Source organism: Natator depressus, chromosome 2 (genome assembly GCF_965152275.1).
Source record: "Natator depressus isolate rNatDep1 chromosome 2, rNatDep2.hap1, whole genome shotgun sequence".
NCBI lineage: Eukaryota > Metazoa > Chordata > Testudines > Cheloniidae > Natator > Natator depressus.
The window spans coordinates 74,715,760-74,737,316 of NC_134235.1; the positions used below are offsets into that span (position 1 = coordinate 74,715,760).

A 21,557-nucleotide genomic window follows, 5' to 3' on the forward strand; every position below is an offset into this window, starting at 1 on the left:
ATCAGCAAAATGAGAGGAACATCAACACACATGTTGTTTTCGTTAAAAATTAATTTTGTTTAAGACAATTTCTCAACTGTAACAAAAGTTAACTTTTAAAATGCTAAAATAGTTATTTTCATCTAAAATTCTTCTAAAATGGTGTACAGTAAGAGTGCATTGTTTTGAAAATGTGTAGATAATTGCTATGTTAGAATTACTGTGTAGAAATTCATATTGTAGGATAAGCAATACAAAATTTGACAAATTACTTCTCATCCTAACAAAAATTATAACTTCTTTAACAGCACTTATCACAAGTTCTTAGTTTGTATCCACTGCTGCACATGACTATAGTTTTTACTTGGAAATATAGCCATGCATCTGAGTTAGAAACATTTAAAAACAAATAATGAGATTTTTAAAATAGAAGTTGCATAGAAAGAGGCAAAAATCAGATGCCTCTGATGCACTACCTATAGTAGAGCTGGTTGAATTCTGTGTATAATTTCTTCTCTTGGAATATTTTATTCCACAATCTATGTAAGTGGTTGAATACCAAAAAATATTCTAAGTGCCTGATTGTCATCAAACTTGACTTAGTGTAATTAAATAGCTGAATAGTATTCTCAGCACTTGTCCCAATTAGGCGTTCTGAAAAGTTTCCCAGAGACAGATTTTGAAGGGCAATAATTGAGACAGATTTAGCAAAACTCAGTGTAATCAGAATGCATTTGCCCAGTGCCAAGGGGTTGCCCCGTGTATTTAACCGGATGGGTATGAAACTCCATGTGCCAGGCTTCTAATACAAATGTTGACAGATAGAAGAGTGTAAGGACAGTAATCCACCAGGAAATCCCAATTGAACAATTTTTGTAAATAACTCATTTATATATTAGTTCATAGAATTAATGGAGAGCTGAGCACTAGTCAGCTCATCTAGTCACTTTTTTCAAAAACATCAGACAGCCAAAACACCAGAGATACAGTGCATTTGCATACCAGTTAATACAGGAAACCTATTACACAGTGAAGTAAAATTTTCTGTAGGACAGTCATTTCGAATGTGTGCATGTTTGGTAGACATAAGCATAAGAGGTTCAGAAGTAGATATCTGATTTTTTTATTTCCCCCTCCCCCCTCTCTTTCAGTCCAGAAGCACTGGAAATCCATGGTTCTTTCACGTGGCTTGGACAAACGCAGTACAAACTTCAGCTTAAAAACCAGGAGGTCTGTAGCTTGCAGTTGAAAGCCTGCTTTGTTCGTACAGGAGTCTATAATCTTGGAACTCACAGAGTATTTGCCAAGTTAGCAGACCAAGTTACTTTGTTTGAAACAAGTCAGCAGAACTCCATGCCAGCACTGATCATCATCAATAACATTTGACCAATTACCGGCAAGATCATACTAAAAACCAAAAGAATCTGATTTTTCTTATTCTGCGGATTGACATTTATTCCAGTTTTGGAATGTTACCCCAACATCTAACTTACAAAAGATCGTGTAGGAGACAATAGCAAAATATTCAGACTACTTGCCAATTTGTTTCTTAATGCAAAGCACGTTGGACAGAAAATGCATATATCCTTTTTAATGTCTCTTGCATCTCTGGTAATTTATACTCATAACACTGAACTAAAATACTCCTTATAAAACTGTTTGAATTTACTTGTGAATCCCAGGCCCTGTCCAAATAATAATAAAAAAAGCAGCTTGACTGCTGTTACAACTTCCAGCATGATGTTTTAAATATATTTTGTGGCTATATTAAAAGACATTTCAGAAGACAACCCTTGTTGTCTCTTTTCCTGACTAAAGCCATTATTAATCAGAAATGCCAACCTTACTGTGAAGTTTGATAGGTTGTTAAATGCAATTTATACTGGGTCTTTTTTGGTTTGGGTTTTTTTTTCCGCTTTTCAGTTTTTAAAATTAGTTTGGGGCTTTGATATTGTGTCCTCATGTTCTAATAGCCAGTGATCCTTATGGCTTACACACAACTTCACCGAAGATGTTCTGAAAATAATTTTGAAACCAGTATGAGTGTTCTCATTCATCTCAGTACAGAATGCACTATTTCACAACCATGAAATTGTCATTTAAATTGTCATTCACTTTATTATGTAACTATAACAACTGAGTTGATCTGTTTTAAAAAAAAATCTACTCAAGTTAATTAAGCTTTTCAAGAAATGTATTATATTTATAACAAATGTACTGTAAATAGAATAAAACATACACCATATTCACTGTATAGACTCTGTTGCATATTTTTTTCTCGCATCTTATCTACAGCAGTAGCCTGTCAACAAAGATTAGAAGCTTAATTAGAAGCCGTACGCTAGTGTAAATAGCAGTGGCGCAATGCATCCACACTAGACGTGCTGGTTTAGGTGCAGTTCCAGCCCATGTACACATACAGCATTCTAGTCAAAAGCGGCTGTTGCTGTTTGTCAGAAGGCAACCCCGCTTGGAGTGTCCTCTTGCAGCAGGCCACGGTACAGACATGCACCTACCTTTGTTTCCTCTTCTGTTTTACCGTGAAAGGATCAGTCTCTATTTTCCATACAAAGTTTCATCTCTGGGCATAATTTGTTTCCCTAAAATCCTTGTAGTAAAACCATTCTCAGCAAACTTACAGTAAATGTGAAGGTGTATAGAAATCTTCTGCCCCTCTCTCCAGGGATGTCATTCAGAGGCACCCACCTTGGAGTTCACCAGCACTCGGTTCCCAGTTCTTTCTGCTTTTGTTCCAGGGTCCCACTCTCCAGGCCCTTCCCACTGAGAGTGACCAGTCTCATGATTCACGTATTCAGACACAGTCCAACAGCTCACATCCCTTTTCAGCCTCATGGTATTGACTCTCTGGCTCAGGAAGATCTGCAGGTTAGGTCATCTGCTGGCTTTAGCCCTTCTCAGCTTCCCTCCACAGGTTCTCTGGCTAAGGACCGTCAGCAAACTAGCCCGTTCGCTGGCCTCTAGGCCAATCCCTCGCTCTTCCCAGGGAGGGCTTGCAGAGCTTTCTGCACTTTGCAGATTGTCTCTCAGAAGTGGCTCTCATCAGCCTGTTTTCTTTGCTCCTCCAGTCTGTGGTTTCAGGCAGCCCTGACTAACCAGATTTTCTCCTCAGATTTTCCCTTTTAAAGCCCCAGCTGCTCCCCCACCTCCGCAGTTGGCTAAACTGGAAGCACATATTCATAGATTCAAAGGCCAGAAGGGACCATTGTGATCATCTGGTCTGACCTGTATGACACAGGCCATAGACCTTCCCCAAAATAATTCCTTGGGCATATCTTTTAGAAAAACAGCCCATCTTGATTTAAAAACTTCCAGTGATGGAGAATCCACCATGGCCCTGGGTACATTGTTTCAATGTTTAATTACTCTCACCTTTAAAAAAATGTAAGCCTTATTTCCAATCTGAATTTGGCTAGCTTCAACTTTTGGTAGAGGAGAACTGGACACGCTGGACACTTACAGGGATCAGCCACCCTGTGACAATGCACTGCTCTGAGTCCCCCGGTTCTTGGCACAACTCTCTGAATCCAATGGGATGGCAAAGCTCAAGTAGCTGCCATGTCCTAGGGATTTTTGCCATTACTTGGAAAGAAGGTCATGCAATGGAACATGGAGGGGTTTATGGAAAGGGCCACCAAATGTCAACCAAGTGCAAGAAGGAGGGAGCTGCCATCGGTAGTGGAAGCAGAGTTGGGAAGGAGAGGATCTTAAGGAGGTAGGGGAAAGTCTGCACTTCTGCCCTCATGTGAGGCTGCATCCACCAGTCTTGCAATAATGGAGGTGCCTTACATAAATGCAGAAGGCCCTCCGTCCAACTCCATACATGTAAGTCCTACTCCAATGTTTTTTTTAAAAAAAAGCCAGTGTTTTCCACCTTCACCAAAACCTGCTTTCCTGCTTGTCTCCAGGGCTGAAGAGACTGAAAAAGCCTTGCAATCTTTGCATGATATCGGACATCTCTGGTCCTCTGCTTCATCCATGGTCTCTAACTGGGTTACGCTAGATGTGTCATTGTTCTCCTTGTAATTTGCCAGATGGATGCTATCCAGTAGCATCCGGGGCTCTGTGGCTGGGGAAAAGCCAAGAATATGCTCCAGTTCATTAAAAAATGGGTAGGGTTTCCTCCCTGCTCATGAGGTGGCTGTTGGCATCTTAGCCTTGTTACATTGTATCTTCAGTCCTCTTATTTTCTCCTGGCACTGTTTACTGAAGTGACTAATGCCATGTTCAACAAGGCATTTGGATACCCAGTCAGAGACCAGGGTGTTTCAAATTAGGGTTTAGCTAAAACGCAATCATTCTCACCCCATATACTCATAAGTGTGCAGATGTCAGCCTTGGGCTGGTTGGCACATGATGCTCTTAAGACACATGTTTTGTGCTTTCTTTAAATACACTGATTGCAAAGAATTGGCAAGAAATAGGACCCAGTTCTATTGTACAGGTAAGGGGGCTTATGGCAAACTTGACCCTGCTCAGCTGGGTACAGAAACTCTGCTAGACAGGCCACGTATACAGTGATTGGTGTACTGTGGGACCGTAGTCAGAGGACTCTTTGAACCCTTCAGGTAAATAAGCCAGCACTTGCCAGTATGAACTCCCATGCACTGCTGGGAGCATGTTAAATGTGGTGACTTAATGGTGTGCCAGGAGGCTAAACAATGGCTAGCATACCAAACTTCTGTAGTGTAGACAAGACTTGCAGCTGCCATTGGAACCTGCTGCATCAACATGGATGCTTCCATGTCCTCACTCTATCTGAGTCCAATGAATTTATCTTTTGAATGAATGCCAGGTCTTTAGACGGAAGAGCTGACAAATACTAAGCTTAGCAATATTTACTCATAGATCTGGTTTACAGGGCTAGGACCTCATCATTAGAGGAGAGAAATATTTTTTTCAGTATATGACTACATAGTTAAAAGGAAATGTGCTGATTGTTTTTGCTCAACAGAACTGTATGAAAGGTCCTATTGAAAAGCACTTTTTGCAATATTTTAACCAAAAAGGACAAACTTTTTAATTAAAATAGTCAATTCTGAGCTAACTGCTCGTGACAACAGCCTTGCTCAAAAGCAATACTTATGTTTCTAGCAGTATGGGATCCCGGTACTTTAGATTATGAAAATTGTTTGCCTCTGTTCTGGAGATGTCCACCAGTGAGGACCCACATGATGATTTTATTATTAAAGCTCAAATGCTCATTTAAATTGAACTTTATCTGCCAGTAAGTTTCACAGTTTATGGCAATACTGTTCATTTTCAGAATGCTGTGTTAAGCAGAAAATTAAAAAATAAATTGAATAGAAAAGTTATTACAGGATACAAACGTGGGGGGGGGGGAGAATAACTGTTGTCCTTAATGAATTGCCAGAGGACGCAATGTGAGTTCAAGAAGCTGCTGACGAAGGCAGTTCTTAAATGTTGGCAGTACTCATTAGGAAACTATATTTCAGTATAAGCAGTGGGTATTGTTGCAGAGATGGTACCTTTTAGGTTCCGCAGCAGTGCCAGTTGCAGAATAACATCTTTACCCGTTCATCTGTGAACTCAACTCCTTTTTTGGCTACCACATTTCTCTTTCTTTGGAATATATGTAAATATCACTACTTTGAGGAATCTTCCATCCTATTTCCTGCCCCACTGTGGAAAGATAAATGTAATATCTTCCACGTGCATCCAAGAGAAATCACTTGAAGAGGAAGATGATAGCAATGTCCGGGAAGAAATGAAGGGGGATGCAAATACTGAAGTTGGGGAGTACAGCCGAGTAAATAGTTGGCAACTGCAGAAACTGGCAGCTTATACTAGGGAGGGCTACTAACCATTACTGATGGGGATAGCACAGGTATAATATCCCTATCTTAAATCATGTTGACTGGAAATTGCTGAAAATTAGAAGTACCTTACAAGTTTCAAGCCAACTGATCAGTTTCTGTCCATGGTCTCTGCCTGAGTTTCCCTTGTGTTCAGGCCGTGTTTCTAAACCAGCAGGTTACAGCCCCCAGAGGGTCAGAAAAGGCAATTGGGATGAGGTGGAAACACCAGAAGGTGTTAAAAATTTATTACGATGTAAAGCAAAGGCTCACTCCCTGCATGCCCATACCCTTCAAGGTCAAGTATTCTTTAAGTTTCGAAACACTCACGTTACATAGGCTTAGCACTGATATTTTATTTTTGTTCTCTTTTATAGTAAAGTGTAAGGGGCTTGTGAAACTTGACTTTGAATATGGAGTGATCAACCTGGAAAAGTTGAGAAACACTGATCTACCACATTTCATAATGCTAGAGGCTACAATTCTTATGTATAAAGTATATAAGAATCTCTTGTATATTATTATGTATAATCTAGCGAGCATCTGTATGGTCTCAAGTTGCAGTGGGGGAGGTCTAGGTTGGATATTAGGAAAAAATTTCACTAGGGTGATGAAGCCCTGGAATGGGTTACTTAGGGAGGTGGTGGAATCTCCATTCTTAGAGGTTTTTAAGGCCCTGCTTGACAAAGCCTTGGCTGAGATGATTTAGTTGGTGTTGGTCCTGCTTTGAGCAGGGGGTTGGACTAGATGACCTCCTGAGGTCCCTTCCAACCCTGAGATTCTATGATTCTCTATATATAAAAACAAATTGTTTTAAAGTGATAGTGTGAGTGCTTATTCGTGTTTAGTGCGGTAGTATCCACACGCTCGAAGCAGGATTAGAACCTTGGTGTCCTCGATGCTGTTGAAACATGAACAAAGCTTGTCCGCCTCTGAGGCGCTTCGAGTATAAAAAGAACAATTTACACCTAAAAACCATTCCAATAGATACTGAAACTTAGTCTGAAGTTGGGGGGAGAAGCCAGGAAAGAGCATCCTGCTTTCTTAATCATCCATTAAACAAACAAGTAGAGTGGACAATTTTTTTAAAATTGTGTTTTGTTTTTGAAGATTTTTGAAATAGTGGAAAAGAATATTGACTGACAAACAACTAAACGAACAAATGAAATCGTGAGTAATGACACCTACACCGTAAGGTATGTGTCTACCCTGAAGTTAGACACCCCTGTCTGGCGTGTGCCAACTGGCTCTGACTTGCAGGGTGCTCAGGCTGTGGGGCTGTTTAATTGCAGTGTAGATTTCTGAGCTTGGACTGGAGACCGTGCTCTAGGACCCTGCAAGTTGGGAGGGTCGCAGAGCTTGGTCATCAGCCTGAGCCCTAATGTCTACAATACAAACACCCCCTTTGCCTAAGCCCCTTAACCCAAATCAGCTGGCACGGGCCAGCTGTGGGTTTTTAATTGTAGTGTAGACATACCCACAGAGTTTGAGAAGTGAGGTGGCTGAAGAGCTGTGTGCATGGATGTGACAGAATATACCCTGTGTTCACACGCTACATACTATTGTAATAATTTTGTACAAGGCATGTCTTGTAAGGTATCATTTGCTCGTCAGTATTATCCTGATAAAAATGTATGGCAGCATGGTATGTAAAGTTATAACATTCCCCTGCATGGTGTTAACAACACACGTTCCAAACCCCACAGCCCTGCCCAAACAGAAGTTGGCAAACAGTTCTATCCTAAATGAAGGAATATGTGCTCTGCTTAATTTGCATTTAAGCAGTAAACGGTCATCAAGCAGGAAGGGAAACAAAGACAGCTCAAACAGGGGAGAAAAAGCCAGCAGGAAATATCCTTCCACATAGACTTTGTCTCCTAGTGCCCAGCTGGCAATGTTTTTCAAGAGGGGGACCCTGAAACTATAAAAAGGAGGGACAAACAACCCAAGGGTCTCCTCTCTCTCTCTCCCTGCCCATCACATTCTTGGCACTTGAAGGACAAAGGAAGAGTTTGTTGAACTCTGGGGAAGGGGTGCTGACCTATAAGGTTTGGTCAGTAAGACTGCTGAAAGCATGTGGTGAGACACCTTGCTTGAATCTGATACAGTTTAAGTATTAGTGAACGTCTTGGCTTTTATTTGTCTTGTCACTATTTTTTACTCTTCTGCCTTGTTACTTGTACTCACTCCAAATTGCTCTGTAGTTAATAAACTGTTTTATCTAATCCAACGTGTTTAAATTGAAGTGTCTGAATAACTATTCGAGATAATAAAATGGCATATTATTCCCTTTGAGGATTAATGGACTTTAAATATTTGTACTATCTAGGAGAGGGCTGGACAGTACAGGACATACATTTCTGGGGGAAATCTGAGACTGGTGTGTGTGTTGGGGTCACCCTGCAGTATAACCAAGACTAGTGAGAGCCAGACTGTAACCCAAGTACGGCTGGCAGGCTGTAATTACACACAGACACTCAGGGTCTGGCTTGTATGCTGGAAGGATGTTTCTGAGTGGCCCAGGTAGGAGCTGCTTCAGCAAGGCATTGTAAGGCACCCAAGATTGCAAGGAAGGAGTGACACAATCCCTCACTGGTCTGGATTGCAGCCCGGTATGTCACAATGGATTAATTCTGTGTATTCAACAAAACTAAGGTTTGGGTGGTGGGGTGGGGGCAGAGTTGTGGAAAAGTTAAATTACAGTAAGAGCATCTTAAGTTAGAAAAAGTCATCTGGTCTCTCTAAAAATACATTTTTCCTTGGAGATTTATATTAAAAATTGCTTTTAACTTGAGACCATGTTTTGGATATCAGCCTGCAGTCAATTGTTACAGCCAAGTTGTAAATTTTCTCAGAATAAATATGATGAAAATAGATGATAAAAATTCCAAGAGGACTTGAAAGTTATATATTAAAGCATTGCTTAATACCCATTTAGCATGTGCTGGTTTTTACTTACTTAGGAAGTCAATACTTGTCACAATCCTGAGTTAAAACTTGATCTGCATCAGATGCATCTATGTGACTGTGCAGGTGAAATCCTTATCAATTATTAAGTGAGTAAGTCTGTAGAAATTCATGCATTCATGCTGTCTAATAATTATAGATATGAATAGCTCTCACCAGATGGAGGAAGGTAACAATTAAGCAGACACTTAGGGCTAGGTTTTGTTTCAGTTACACTGGTGTAAATTGTCAAATTTTTGTGTGTGGTTGGGACCACAACCGTCTTCAGCCCTTCTTTGTACATACAACAGATACTGCTAGCTGAAGATTCCAAATGTGTGTGTATGTAATTCCCAAGTGCATACATCTGTATAGGAAATCATCAGATAGGAAAGAGTCACAGTTACTATGGTAAATAACAGGGCTTTCTATAGCTCTTCCTTTACCAGATAATTTACAGTAATGTCAGCTGAGCAAAGTGGCAAACTTGTGTGAATTCACACTAGAGGTTCTAATATGAACCTTGTGGGATCCTGCAAACCAAATAGTGGGGAAAGAATTATTTTCTTAGCTGAGAGCTCTTCATCCCAATGCATATCAATCAGGTTTTCTTAAAACATAGATTCCAGCTTAAAGGAATTTTGATCAGAAGATGGCTAATAGTATTCAGTGTTACAGAACTGAATTTCAGTGCAGCTAGCTTTCAGCAATAGCATCTCTATAAAAACAAAGCTTTTCCCACATTCTTCAGTCTTCATTTTAATCTGTGTGATTAAGTAAACAATTTGTTAAACGTTGCTTGAAATTTTGAGATAAAATTCCAAGAGAAATAAAAAGTGATTGGTATCAGTTTGTTTGTTTGCTTTCAAAGCTATCTTGAGTTTTTGATTGTACCAAACAAGCATGTATTGCATAATGAATTGAGTTAAAGGCCCAGAAATCAAATACTTCAGGGAAATTCCTAAGTAAATATTTCTGAATAATAAGAATCTAACCAATAGCCCATATTGATAGACTGCAAGATTCTCGAAGTAGGATTGACATTCACTATGTATAATGCTGAAATGAGAGTAAACAAAATTCCTTGGCCAGTTTCCTCAGAATAGACTAAAACTTGATCAAAGTGAAAATGTCTTGAGTTTTGAAGTCGGTGCTTTAGTTTAAAATGCACTGTGACATGGCAAATTCAAAGCTTTCATGAATTTTACTGTAAGGTAGCTTTTAAATGGCTCAATTTGCTTATGAAGTGTACAGGAAACCGCTTTTTCTTTCCAAGCTTTAGACATTCTAGTATGAGGGACAAAAGGATTAACTAATTGTAAAGACAAAAAAATCATATTCTGAGATTTGGAAAAACAATTTTGGAGTGTTAAACCACTACTGACAGGTTTCAGAGTAGCAGCCGTGTTAGTCTGTATCCGCAAAAAGAACGGGAGGACTTGTGGCACCTTAGAGACAAACACATTTATTAGAGCATAAGCTTTCGTGAGCTACAGCCCTCTTCATCAGATGCATAGAATACAACATATAGTAAGAAGATATATATATACATACAGATAAGTTGGAAGTTGTATCCACTGTCCTTGTGATTCTGTATGCTAGGAATCGTTCAGTTAGAGGGGATTGACCCTAATGTGATCTCTTTTCAAATAATCTATTTTTGCATCTAAAATAGAGGGATTGTGAGAACAACTCCCTTAAGTAATTTACACAGGCAACATAACGGTTTGGAAACAGGATAAGCAAGTTCTCTTTACTCTTTAGAGAGAACCTGTTAGTTCCCTTGTTACAACTGGTTTAAGGCTAAAAGTTTCTTGCTGCCCTACTTCTTTTCCCTTGCTTTTAAAAGTCTCCTTTGATTTTAATTAAAGTTGCTTTAGACTTCACATTTGGTACACTTGTTGAACTAAACCTTACTTGCTTCACTTAAGTCTTCACTTAGTTAAGTTAGGTTTTCTAAGTCCCAAGAACTCCTAATATGGATGTTCTTTGTCTCTTTTTTATGTATATATTTTCCAAGAGACCAAGAAACAAAAAATTCCAAAAAGTATTATGGTAAGCTGCAGTTAAGGTTGAATGCATATAAGTAAACTCAAGAGTAAAAACCATACGAACTCTGTAATTATTCCAATACAAGCATTACAAACCTAGGAAAAAATTAAGTTTAAATCTAAAATAAATCAAAATAAGGCATGGAAAAACACAAGGCATATAAACAACCTTAATTATGGCCTGTAGTTATATTGCAAGTGGGGAAAAGCACTTTTTTTTTTTTAATTAGGTATATCCAGTCTGGGTTTTTAAACACTAAAATACCAACATAATTGTATGGTTATTGGATGGTGTCGCTACCAGGCAGAGTTAGGATTATTCGGGTGCTTTAAATGTGCATTTCCATACCTTAACACATCTGAATTTCATTTAAGATTAACCCTAATGCTGAATTTGTAATTTTTTTGATTGTTTCTATTCTTGAAAAACAATCTCCCCCACCCCACAAAGAAACAGAAACAACCAACCCAAAAAGGGAAAAAAACAAAAAACAAAAAACCCACCCCACACCAAGCAAGCAAAAACAACCCAGCAACCTGGGAAATTCCATGCAAGAGACTGGTCAGAATGTTAATTATGCAAACTTAAGCTATCAAAAGTGCAGAAATGCCAAAGTTGAAGTTGCATGTCTAAGTTTAACTTTGCTCTGTGTATATACACATTACAATACAGTCCTTAATGAATTTCTGAAATACAACATAGAGCATATGTTTTGTTCTTCTTTTGTGCTTATATTATTTTTGAACTTAATGTCATCTTACGTTAGGTACAAAGTTGTTGCTAATAAAATCTGACACTAGAACACAATTGATGTCCATGCTTTTACTATAATTACTATATCCTCGTATCATAATAACGGTAATTGAATTGTGTACTGATGAAAACTTTCCTTGATTCTTTGGATTCCCCCCTGGGGATGTGGATTTATAATAAAATTCTGTTTCACAGTAGGGAGTGGTGCAAATAGTTTGAGTCAAAAATAATTGTTTAGACTTCACTTTGGTTCAGTTACTTAGATTATTGGCTTCAGAGACATTTGAAACTAATTTTAGATCCTGGAGAAGATACTTATGGATACTTTTTTACTTTATTTTTTATTTGTAGTTTGGCATTGCCTGTTATGTTTGTTTGGTATGGCAGCAATTTCACTTAGCCTTAACCTGCTCCTGTTAAAGTAGATGAGATTTAACAGATATTGGGGCATGCTCTACTTCACTATTGCTGATCTCAAGGATAAGAAAATGGGAGAGCTATGGCAGGTCAGCCAGTCTTGTGCTAAGAAGCATAGGACTCATGAGTGAGAATCCTCCATGGGTAGCATGGTATGTTTACCGAAAAAGTATAACCAAGAGTAACATTTGGTGCAATCAAATGAAAGCTTCTGGAATCTTCAATGAATATTTTAAGCTTTAAATATACAATAATGTGAAACACGTTCAACTGAATGTGGGTCAGAATGGCTGCGATGTTAAGGAAAGTTAGTGTAACTGAAAATGGATGGTGCTAAATGGCCTTCATTATACGGTTACCAATTCCTTTCTGTTTATCTGTTACTTTTACACTGGGCCCAGGAGTTAGCCAGCTTGTCCAATAATTGCATACTCTCATACTTCCCTCCAAGGAGGTTTTTCTTCTTGCTGGCTTTGTAGTTTGTAGGTTTTTTTTAATTCACATGCAGAGTGAATTGGGATAATATTCCACACATTATTTTGCCATTAGAATGTGTCTAGAAACTGTTGTAGAAACTGAATATAGAGTCAGGTTATGGGTTAGGTGGTGCACACTATGCAACGTGTTAGTTCTTAGTTTGCTTTCCAAGAATGTGGTAAGGGAAGGATTTTTGAGGAAGGCGTTGAAAGAGCAGGAAGTTTCCAGGTGTACAGGATCAAAGGGAACATTCTAGGTATGGGGCAGGTGAGGTGAAAACAGGAGTACTTGTGGAGGGGAAAAGTAAGAAAAATGGCATGGAGGGAGGCAAAAATGGCAGAGCACGTGGCCTGAACAGAGGAGTGGTGGGAAAAATGAGAGTTGTAGACAAAGGCAGAGTTGGGAGGAGCCTTGCAAGCAAGAATGAAGGGGTTAAAATGATGAAAAGGTTGTAAAACTAGTAGAGATGTGTCCAGATGGTTGATGTAGTCAGAGGAGTGGGTGAGGAAAATAAATTCGGTGGCATTTTGAATAGACTGGAGGGGAGCAAGGTGACTATTGAGAAGATGGTTACTCTAGCCTAGGTGAGATTATCAAGGGACAATTGTGGGATTTGACAGTAGAGTTGAAAAGTAATGGATGGATTCTGAAAAATGTTGTACAACAAAAAGATGTACAATTTAGCAACAGTCTGAATGTGAGAGGTAAAGGAAAGAGAGAGCCCAGTAGGGCAAGTCTGAAGAACAGAATCATATTCATAATAAATTGTTTAAAAATCTGTTTGCCTGAATATCAAACATCCACGTAGCTGTTATCCAGTAGCTGATGCATAATTGCTTCTAGAGTTCCAGGATAGCTATTGATTGGTTATCGCTGACTTACAAGTCCAAGATTTCATTTCTTCTAAGTAGGTTTGTGCTGGTTATTAAAATAAGCTTGGTTGTACATCATTTAAGAATAATCAAATGTGTTTGATTAATCTTATGCAATTCATTTACTCTGCCAGTTTATTCAAAGGGATACCTCACAATATATGTCAACATTTTTTCATCAATCCAAAGAGAGGTTGTATTTTGTGCTTTCATTACCATATTCGCCTTCTGGGAGGGCAGGTTTTCTCCTTAATTCCTGCCCTGACTGCATCCTATTCATTTAGTTTTGTGACACAATTTTGCCACTTCTTGCAGTCTGTTGAATCCTTTTTTCTTGTTTTTTTTCTTGATTACCTTTCCAACAACAGGTTGAAAACTCAGCCCAACAGAACACCTTCCTTCCTTCACTTGCAAATACACACGGGTCTCTTCCAGGTTGTTGATCTAGACAGTTCAATCCCCAGCGTGAAAAGCATGGGGGTTGGATTTTACAGAAGGGGGGTAATCATGATGGAACTCACTTTAACTATTCATCTTACATTCCATAGTCACAGAACAAACTGTTACCATTTTTTTTAAACTGACAAATTTTTATTTTTAAATCTAATAATGTCCATATAATATGCAGGTAAAAAAAGCAAAAGTTCTGTTTTTATAAGCAAAACACATCTAAAGCATCTTATCTAAAGAAACTATATTGTTTCTTCACTTGCTCTACACCTAATAAATACAAGAAATCCACAAATGAGCCCTCAGTTAGCAACAAATAAAAATTAACAATTTTACTACAGAGATGTAAAGACAGTTGTCTAAAATACTTTTGCTACATTAAAATGTTAATTAACATTAAAATACTTTTTTCTATAGTCAAGACAATATGAAATGTGTAGACAAAATCCCAGTTGGTTTCTTAAACGATGAATGTTGTTTTTGGTTTGTTTCTGTTGCATGCCGTTGTCGTGTTAGCCCATACGTTGTGCCTACCAGTAAAGTTTTTTTAAAAATCTATTAATACCACTTTGAAAGGTCCTTGCAAGTGTAGGGGTGGGGAGAAAGGGGAGGGGGATGAGAGTCTCAATGGTGAGGAGTATGAATTGATTATGGCAGTGGGCCACAACAAAGTTTCATGGTACATTCATTAAATAGGCAATACTTGGTTGACCACATGACACAACAGGAAACCATTGGTCTGTCAACTAAAAAACCTAACTTAATGAACTAACCCAGGGGCCACATTCTGCAACCTTTATTCATGTTAATTCGTATTTACTCACGCTAGTAATCCCATTGAAGCCAAGTGCTATTCAACCTCAGTAATGTTTTCAGAATCCCTTCAATTCTCTCATATTGGAAAATAATTGTACTTCACTGTTTTGATGGAGAGTTCTTTAGAACCCAATAGAAGTGTCAGTATTCTGCCATCCAACAAATGAAATGGAATGGGATATAAACTAAAATTAATATTGCAAATGGTGGGAGAGGAGGAAAATATACACCCTAATCACCACAGGAATGCAAAATAGAGGAAACAGGAATCTCTTGGATTTCCATTGACATACTGTCCATGGAACAAGCACTGGCCATGCTCCAAGAACATCTTTATTCTTTTTTTGAGGAAAGGGTCAGCTGGATTAGAAGATCCAGCTCTTGAATAGGTTAATATAATTGACCACATCAATAAAAGGTGACACACTCAAAAGCAATATATTAGCAATAAAATAGCTGGCTGTAAGGATTGTTCACAAAAGCCAAGAGATGGAAGATTACCGCATGAAAAATGAGAAAAAGAATTGGGGAAGATAAATGAGTATGTTAAAATAGATCTAAAGGAACATCCACCCTTTAACAATCTAATAGCTTGGAGTAAGAACATCACCCCTCCAACATCTATAAAGTTAGAAAACATATAACCGTTCCTTTTATCATTTCCTCTTTCATGCACAAGCATTCCTTATTTTAACCTGCCTGCCTCAATTGGGTTTATTTCATTTAAAAAAGAAATTGCTCTCCTGAACTATAAAACTAGCCTATGAGAATTCTTAACACTACCCCCGTTAATTTCCCTGAACACCATACTAGGTATCTAAATGATTATGCTCAAAATACTTTAACTTTTGGGGATTTTTTCATAAGTGATAGTTTATGTAAGAGGTATCCCATCAAAATTGCAATCAGAATGATAGTCAGAAAAGCTGTCAGCATTGTCCAAGCATGTAAGAAAGTCTTTGGGAGAGCGCCAGTGACATATACACTGACAGTTGTAGACAATTCACAGTAACTGTATAATTTGTCTACAACAATGACTTTAAAGATATAAAAGCCATTATAGTGTGAAAAAGTGATCTTGTTCTTTTTATTTTGAGCAAGAATTTGATATTTGGCTGAGGGTGATACTAATTTAGGTCCATCGTGATTCTTACAGCTTTCATAATTCATTCTGCTCCATGCAGTATGTGGATTTGGAGAATCTTGCTTTTGTATCAAAGCAGTCCAATTCTGAGGTTGAAAGATACAATTGGCTTCAGCAGCTGTCAAGAGATAATCATAATTATACATTCCATTGACTTCAAACACAACAAAGTCAGCAGAAACGTACTCCACAAATGTATTGTTTTCCCACAGTTCAAGGACTGGCAGCCAAGGAGTATCATAATACAGCAGAAGAGGACACCCCAGTTCATTATACTCGTACAGAACTTCAAGATCACTTTGACCTAACTGTGGTGTGGCAAGAAAATTTGGATCATATAAATTGTGGCTGATAGAATAAGTGAAGTTATCTTGCAGTGTGCCTTGATTAAACAAGCCTTTGCTGCATGCTGTTGTGTTTTTAAAAACTTTAATATGTTTAGTAGGTGGGCAACCTACTTTGATAAGTGCAGACAAAGGATGCATATCAATGCAGCAGGCGCCTTTGTTGGGGATGTCCACAGTAAGGACAGACATCCCGCCAGAGGGGAATGTGTCACTGAAATGAGGGTCTGCCATGCCAGAGAAACACTGCTGCAGCAGCTGCATGTGCAAGCTGTACTTGGTGTTCCTGTCATGTGTGTACCCACCCTCTGTTATCTTTGCCTCGAACCCTAGCACATGGGGGTTGCTCACAGTCACCACTGGAAAAGCCCCAGTGCCCGGCTTTGGCACAAACGTGGCACTAAGGTTCAGCTTCTGCTGCATGTCGATATAATGGATCTTGTTGTGGAAATGGCCCTCGAGGATCTCAACTGGGCACTCTTGCAGAAATGGCCAAATGTCCATGAGCAGCCACTGCACATTGAAGGTGCATTTCTGGAAGTTATAGGCCGAGGAACTATTGGTAGGTACAGGGCTCAACACGGTTAGCATCCCTACCTTGTCGAACATCAGCACCGCATTGCACAGGCCTTTCTGGTGGCCGTTCTCTCCAATGTGCACCATAGTTCTGGAGACCATGTCTAGGCTGCCATGGAAGAGCTGATGGTCCTGGGTCAGGACTGCAATCTCGCTGTTGCTGGTGACCACGTGGCAGAGGCCGCTGCCAGGGAAAGAATGGGAGGTTCTGGGAGGCACCTGTGACTGCTGCACAGTCACTGGCTCCACAAGCAAGCCATTATTGGCGGAGATCAGCAGTGTGTCTTTGGTCCAGAGGATGGTGAAACCCCACAGGCGAGGGTGCTGGATACTCCGGACATCTGGGCCCCCTGTGGACTTCAGGTGGAAGCCCATGGAGATGTGGCTGTACATGTTGCTCATGTTGCCCCCAGTGTATGTGAAATAGGCCCCTCCTCTTTTCCCTTCCCTAACACTTTGGGTGTGGTTGATGAGAATCCCAATCTGGGAGAGGGAAACAAAATTGTAGACACCAAGCAGCACCCCGTGCACTTCTGGGCTCAGCTTCAGAGGGGTGAACGTGTAGCCCCCATCCTCTGACAGGAAGATGTGGCTTTTGGAGGCTGAATGCCCAGTCTCATAGGCAAAAATAGTCATACTGATGGCCTGGCAGTCTGGGTCCTGCCCTGGGTAGCAGCAGTGGGTGTTCGAGAGCTCAGTGACCAAGGAATCGATCCCCTGTACTGGGAGCCATTCCTCCTCCCCATCCACGAAGATGTAGAGATAGACCCGTCCATTTATCACCATTGCTAACCGATCTTTCTTCACAAAGGCCGTGGCACTGACTGAAGCATTTGGGGTCTCTAGCTCAGAAGGGATGGTCAGTGGCAGGAGGCTACTTTCAAATCCATCTGTGCTGAGGAAAACCACCTGTCCCAGGTACACAGCTGGACTGGGGCGTCCCCAAGGGTCACCATCATTACATGGGTACTGTAGAAGGGAAGGTTCAGTGTGGGTGAAACTCAGGATGGTGCCTGTCACTTTGTCCCGGGCACTGAAGGACAGACCTGAGTACGCTAGCTTCTCAATAGTGCATCTCCAGGAAGCAATGCCTCCCATTTCAAAACACAGCCATAGCCAGAGTTCAGCTAGTGAGACTGGCCAGGAGTGGGGCATTTGTTGTGCTGCTGTTATAATATGCCTTACTACCAACTTAGTGTGGAGGTTGATACCTTGTGCTCCTTGTGGACAACAGCTCAAAATGGCTCCTGGCTCTTCTCCCTCCTGCTGTAAATTAGAAGGAAGTTCCGAGAGGCAGTTGGTGGCTGGGCTGGGCTATGGGTTGGGTGTGGCTGTTGTTCTGAGTGTTTCCTATACAGTCTCTGTCATGTGTAAATGATGTCTGAGGCTTGCAGTTTTGTGGCTGATTCTACACTACTAGCAATGACCCCTTCTGCTAGATTTACCTCACATTTGCTCCACCCCATGGGGCAACAGCCCTAGTAGTCAGTTGTGCCTAATGCTAATTTTCTGAGGGGTTTGTACTTATCACGGGTGCTCATGATCACAGAATCACAGCAACTATGGACAATCCCCCAAACCTGTAGTTTCTTGAGTCTCGTTCCTTCCCAAGGGGCAACAACCCTAGTGAGCAATGACGCCCCCCCTCCCAGAGGCTAATAGCACTGTATTCACCTCAACTGTGCTTCCCTAATCTCTTTGTCACTGTACCTGGTTTGGGTCACAGCTGAAAATGCCCAATTCAGGACAGACTGTAGGAAACAGAGCAGACACCCCAAAACTGGTGGTTTATTCTATCATTAGAGGTCACCAAGCCAGTAACAAAAGTGAGCTACTGCATCACTAAACTAGTTAACAAGGAGCCAGAACAGTGACCTACAGGCAATCCAGCTCCTATCACCACCGAGATAACTGGCCTTTGTGACGTCAGGTTATTAAAACCAAAAGCACCACATGTAAGGTTTTTTCCAGTTCCAGAGAACCAGCCACACACCCCAGGTCAATCTATAGTTCAGATCTTACCAAATACCATGCTGCAGCCTAAACTAAAGATTGTTTAATAGAAAAGAAGAGAGTTATTAATTGGTTCAAGGAATCGTACACATTACAATTGATTTCAGAGTGTAGGTCAGGATATTAGCAGTGAAGGTAATTCTGCTAGCTTGCAATAAATCTCTCTGGATCACACAAAAGACTGGGGGAGTCATCAGTCTTTTTTATTCTTTATTATTGCTAGAAATCATAGTCCAGGGATGGAGCAGGAATGAAGTCCGAGAATGATGGGACAGTCTGCAATTGATACCTCTTAGTCCAGGTGCCTGGAAAGTTACTGGTGCAAACATGGAGTCCTGGGTCTTGCTGAGTCATGAGCCATTCATTGCCTAGATGCTGCCTGAAGGGATCTCAGGAGGGGTCCCTAGAAGAGCTGAGTCTCCTTAATGGGCCATCAAGCAGACTGGCTAGCCAATCTGTTTTGTGCAGGGTTTAAATTCTCAGAGATTATGTCCACCCTCCACCCTCAATCCCTTTGGCACTTCTGGCTTCAGCTGTGGGGTTGCGGGGAGGCAGTTGGGGTTTTAGCTCTGGGGTGGGGCACCGGGACTCAGAGATTTAGCCTGGGGAGGGGGCATTGTGGCATGGAGGCTCGGGGCTTCAGCCCCATGGGGCGCACTGGGGCTCAGGCTTTCAGCCCTGCAGGAGGTGCCGGGGCTCCTGCAAGTTTTTAAAAATTTACCAGCGCTTGGCTCCAGACAGCTCACACTGAATTTAAACTCTGATCTTGGGGGTGTTACCCAGAAACACAAAAGATTTGAAAAACAAACACACAGTTTCATAACTTAATATACAATGATACATGCATGTAAACAGGATAATCATACTTTAGCAGACTATAACTTTTCCAATGATATCTTATGTCATAAATATAAAGGGAAGGGTAACCACCTTTCTGTATACAGTGCTATAAAATCCCTTCTGGCCAGAGGCAAAACCCTTTCACCTGTAAAGGGTTAAGAAGCTAAGGTAACCTCGCTGGCACCTGACCAAAATGACCAATGAGAGAACAAGATACTTTCAAATCTGGAGGGAGGAGAACAAAGGGTTAGACTGTCTGTGTGATGCTTTAGCCGGGAACAGATCAGGAATGCAGCCTTACAACTCCTGTTAAGTTAGTAAGTAATCTAGCTAGAACATGCGTTAGATTTCCTTTTGTTTAATGGCTGGTAAAATAAGCTGTGCTGGCTGGAATGTATATTCCTGTTTTTGTGTCTTTTTGTAACTTAAGGTTTTGTCTAGAGGGATTCTCTGTTTTGAATCTGATTACCCTGATCCACCCCTGTCCCCTGACTGCCCCCAGAACCGGGCAGGAGGGTTGCGTGGGCCACCGTAGTGGGTGCCCAGCCCCCCCAAGAGCCAGAGGGATCTGCCGGAGGGTGAGGTGGGGAGTCCTGGCGGTGCTTACCTGGGGCAGCTCCCAGGAAGCATCCGGCAGGTCCCTCTGGCTCCTAGGGGCAGGGTAGCATAGCTAGGGGGGAGTAGGGGGAGCGGCCGCTCCCCCCACTGATCATTTCAAAAATGGCACCTTGGGCACCGACTCTGTGGGTGCTCCGGGGCTGGAGCGCACCCACGGGGAAAATTTGGTGGGTGCTCGGCAGCTCCCTGCCCCAGGCCCAGCCCCAGCTCACCTCCGCTCCAACTCTGCTTTCTCCCCTGAACGCGCCGCCCCCCTCTGCTTCTTCACCCCCCCCCCAGCTTCCCGCGAATCAGCTGTTCGCGTGGGAAGCCTGGGAGGGCTGAGAAGCAAGTGGTGGCTTTGCACTCAGGCCCAGGGTGGCGGAGGCAAGCTGGGGCGGGGAGTGGTTCCCCTGTGCACCTCCCCCCCCCCCGGTTTACCTGCTGTAGCGCGGGCGGCCCTCCTCGCGCACTGCCCCACCCCAGCTCACCTCCACCTCCCTGGGCCTGAGCACGAAGCCACCGCTTGCTTCTGAGCCCTCCCAGGCTTCCCGTGGGAACAGTTGATTCGCTGGAAACTGGGGGGTGGAGAAGCAGAGCAGGACGGTGCGTTCAGGGGAGGAGGCGGAGGAGGAGCGGAGGTGAGCTGGGGCCGGGCGCGGGGCGGGGAGCTGCCAGTGGATGCTCTGCACCCATGAAATTTTCCCTGTGGGTCTCCAGCCCCAGAGCACCCACGGAGTCAGCGCCTAAGGCACCACTTTTGGCCAGTTGTTAAATTTAGAAGCCCTTTTAGAACCGGTTGTCTCTCGCAGGACAACCAGTTCTAAAAGGGCTTCTAAATTTATCAACCGGTTCCAGCTCACCACTGCCTGTAAGGTATTTACCATCCTGATTTTACAGAGGTGATTTTTACCTTTTCTTTAATTAAAATTCTTCTTTTAAGAACCTGATTTTTCGTTGTTCTTAATATCCAAGGGTTTGGGTCTGTGTTCAGCTGTACAATTTGGTGAGGCTTCTTATCAAGCCTTCCCCAGGAAAGGGAGTGTAGGGCTTAGGGGGATATTTTGGGGGAAGACATCTCCAAGTGGGCTCTTTCCCTGTTCTTTGTTTAACATGCTTGGTGGTGGCAGCATACGGTTCAAGGACAAGGCAAAGTTTGTACCTTGGGGAAGTTTTTAACCTAAGCTGGTAAGAATAAGCTTAGGGGGTCTTTCATGCAGGTCCTCACATCTGTACCCTAGAGTTCAGAGTGAGGAAGGAACCTTGACACCTTACTTGACATACTTCGTACAAGATTTATCACAATTGTGCAATAGTGGTCATACATCAGTGATAATACATCATTATAAACATGGTCACCTCTCTCTTTTATACAGTGTCACACCTTTTGAAGCTGATCCCATTGTGAGACGTTGTCCCTCTGATGTGTGTGTACCTTAGCCATGCA

At 41.6% G+C, this 21,557-nt stretch overlaps 2 protein-coding genes across 14 annotated transcripts in view; one reads left to right on the forward strand and one right to left on the reverse strand.

Annotated features, from left to right (window-relative positions):
- TRAPPC8 (trafficking protein particle complex subunit 8) overlaps window positions 1-2,216 on the forward strand; it is a 114,932-nt gene extending 112,716 nt beyond the window's left edge. For all 13 annotated transcript variants that reach the window (XM_074944438.1, XM_074944437.1, XM_074944442.1 and 10 more), the window contains one exon: window positions 1,131-2,216. In XM_074944438.1, coding sequence (XP_074800539.1) covers window positions 1,131-1,365 — 235 coding nt within the window. In that variant the 3' untranslated portion in view covers window positions 1,366-2,216. The remainder of the gene's footprint in view (window positions 1-1,130) is intronic.
- Window positions 2,217-15,427: 13,211 nt separating this feature from the next.
- CATSPERD (catsper channel auxiliary subunit delta) lies at window positions 15,428-17,815 on the reverse strand. Its single transcript, XM_074943108.1, has one exon. It carries the CDS (start codon window positions 17,813-17,815, stop codon window positions 15,428-15,430), a length of 2,388 nt encoding a protein of 795 aa, XP_074799209.1.
- Between the last annotated feature and the right edge of the window lie 3,742 nt (window positions 17,816-21,557).

Bases quoted from the DNA above. Each gene is read 5' to 3' on its own strand.
- CATSPERD (XM_074943108.1), bottom strand. From the start codon at position 17,815: ATGCCCCACTCCTGGCCAGTCTCACTAGCTGAACTCTGGCTATGGCTG.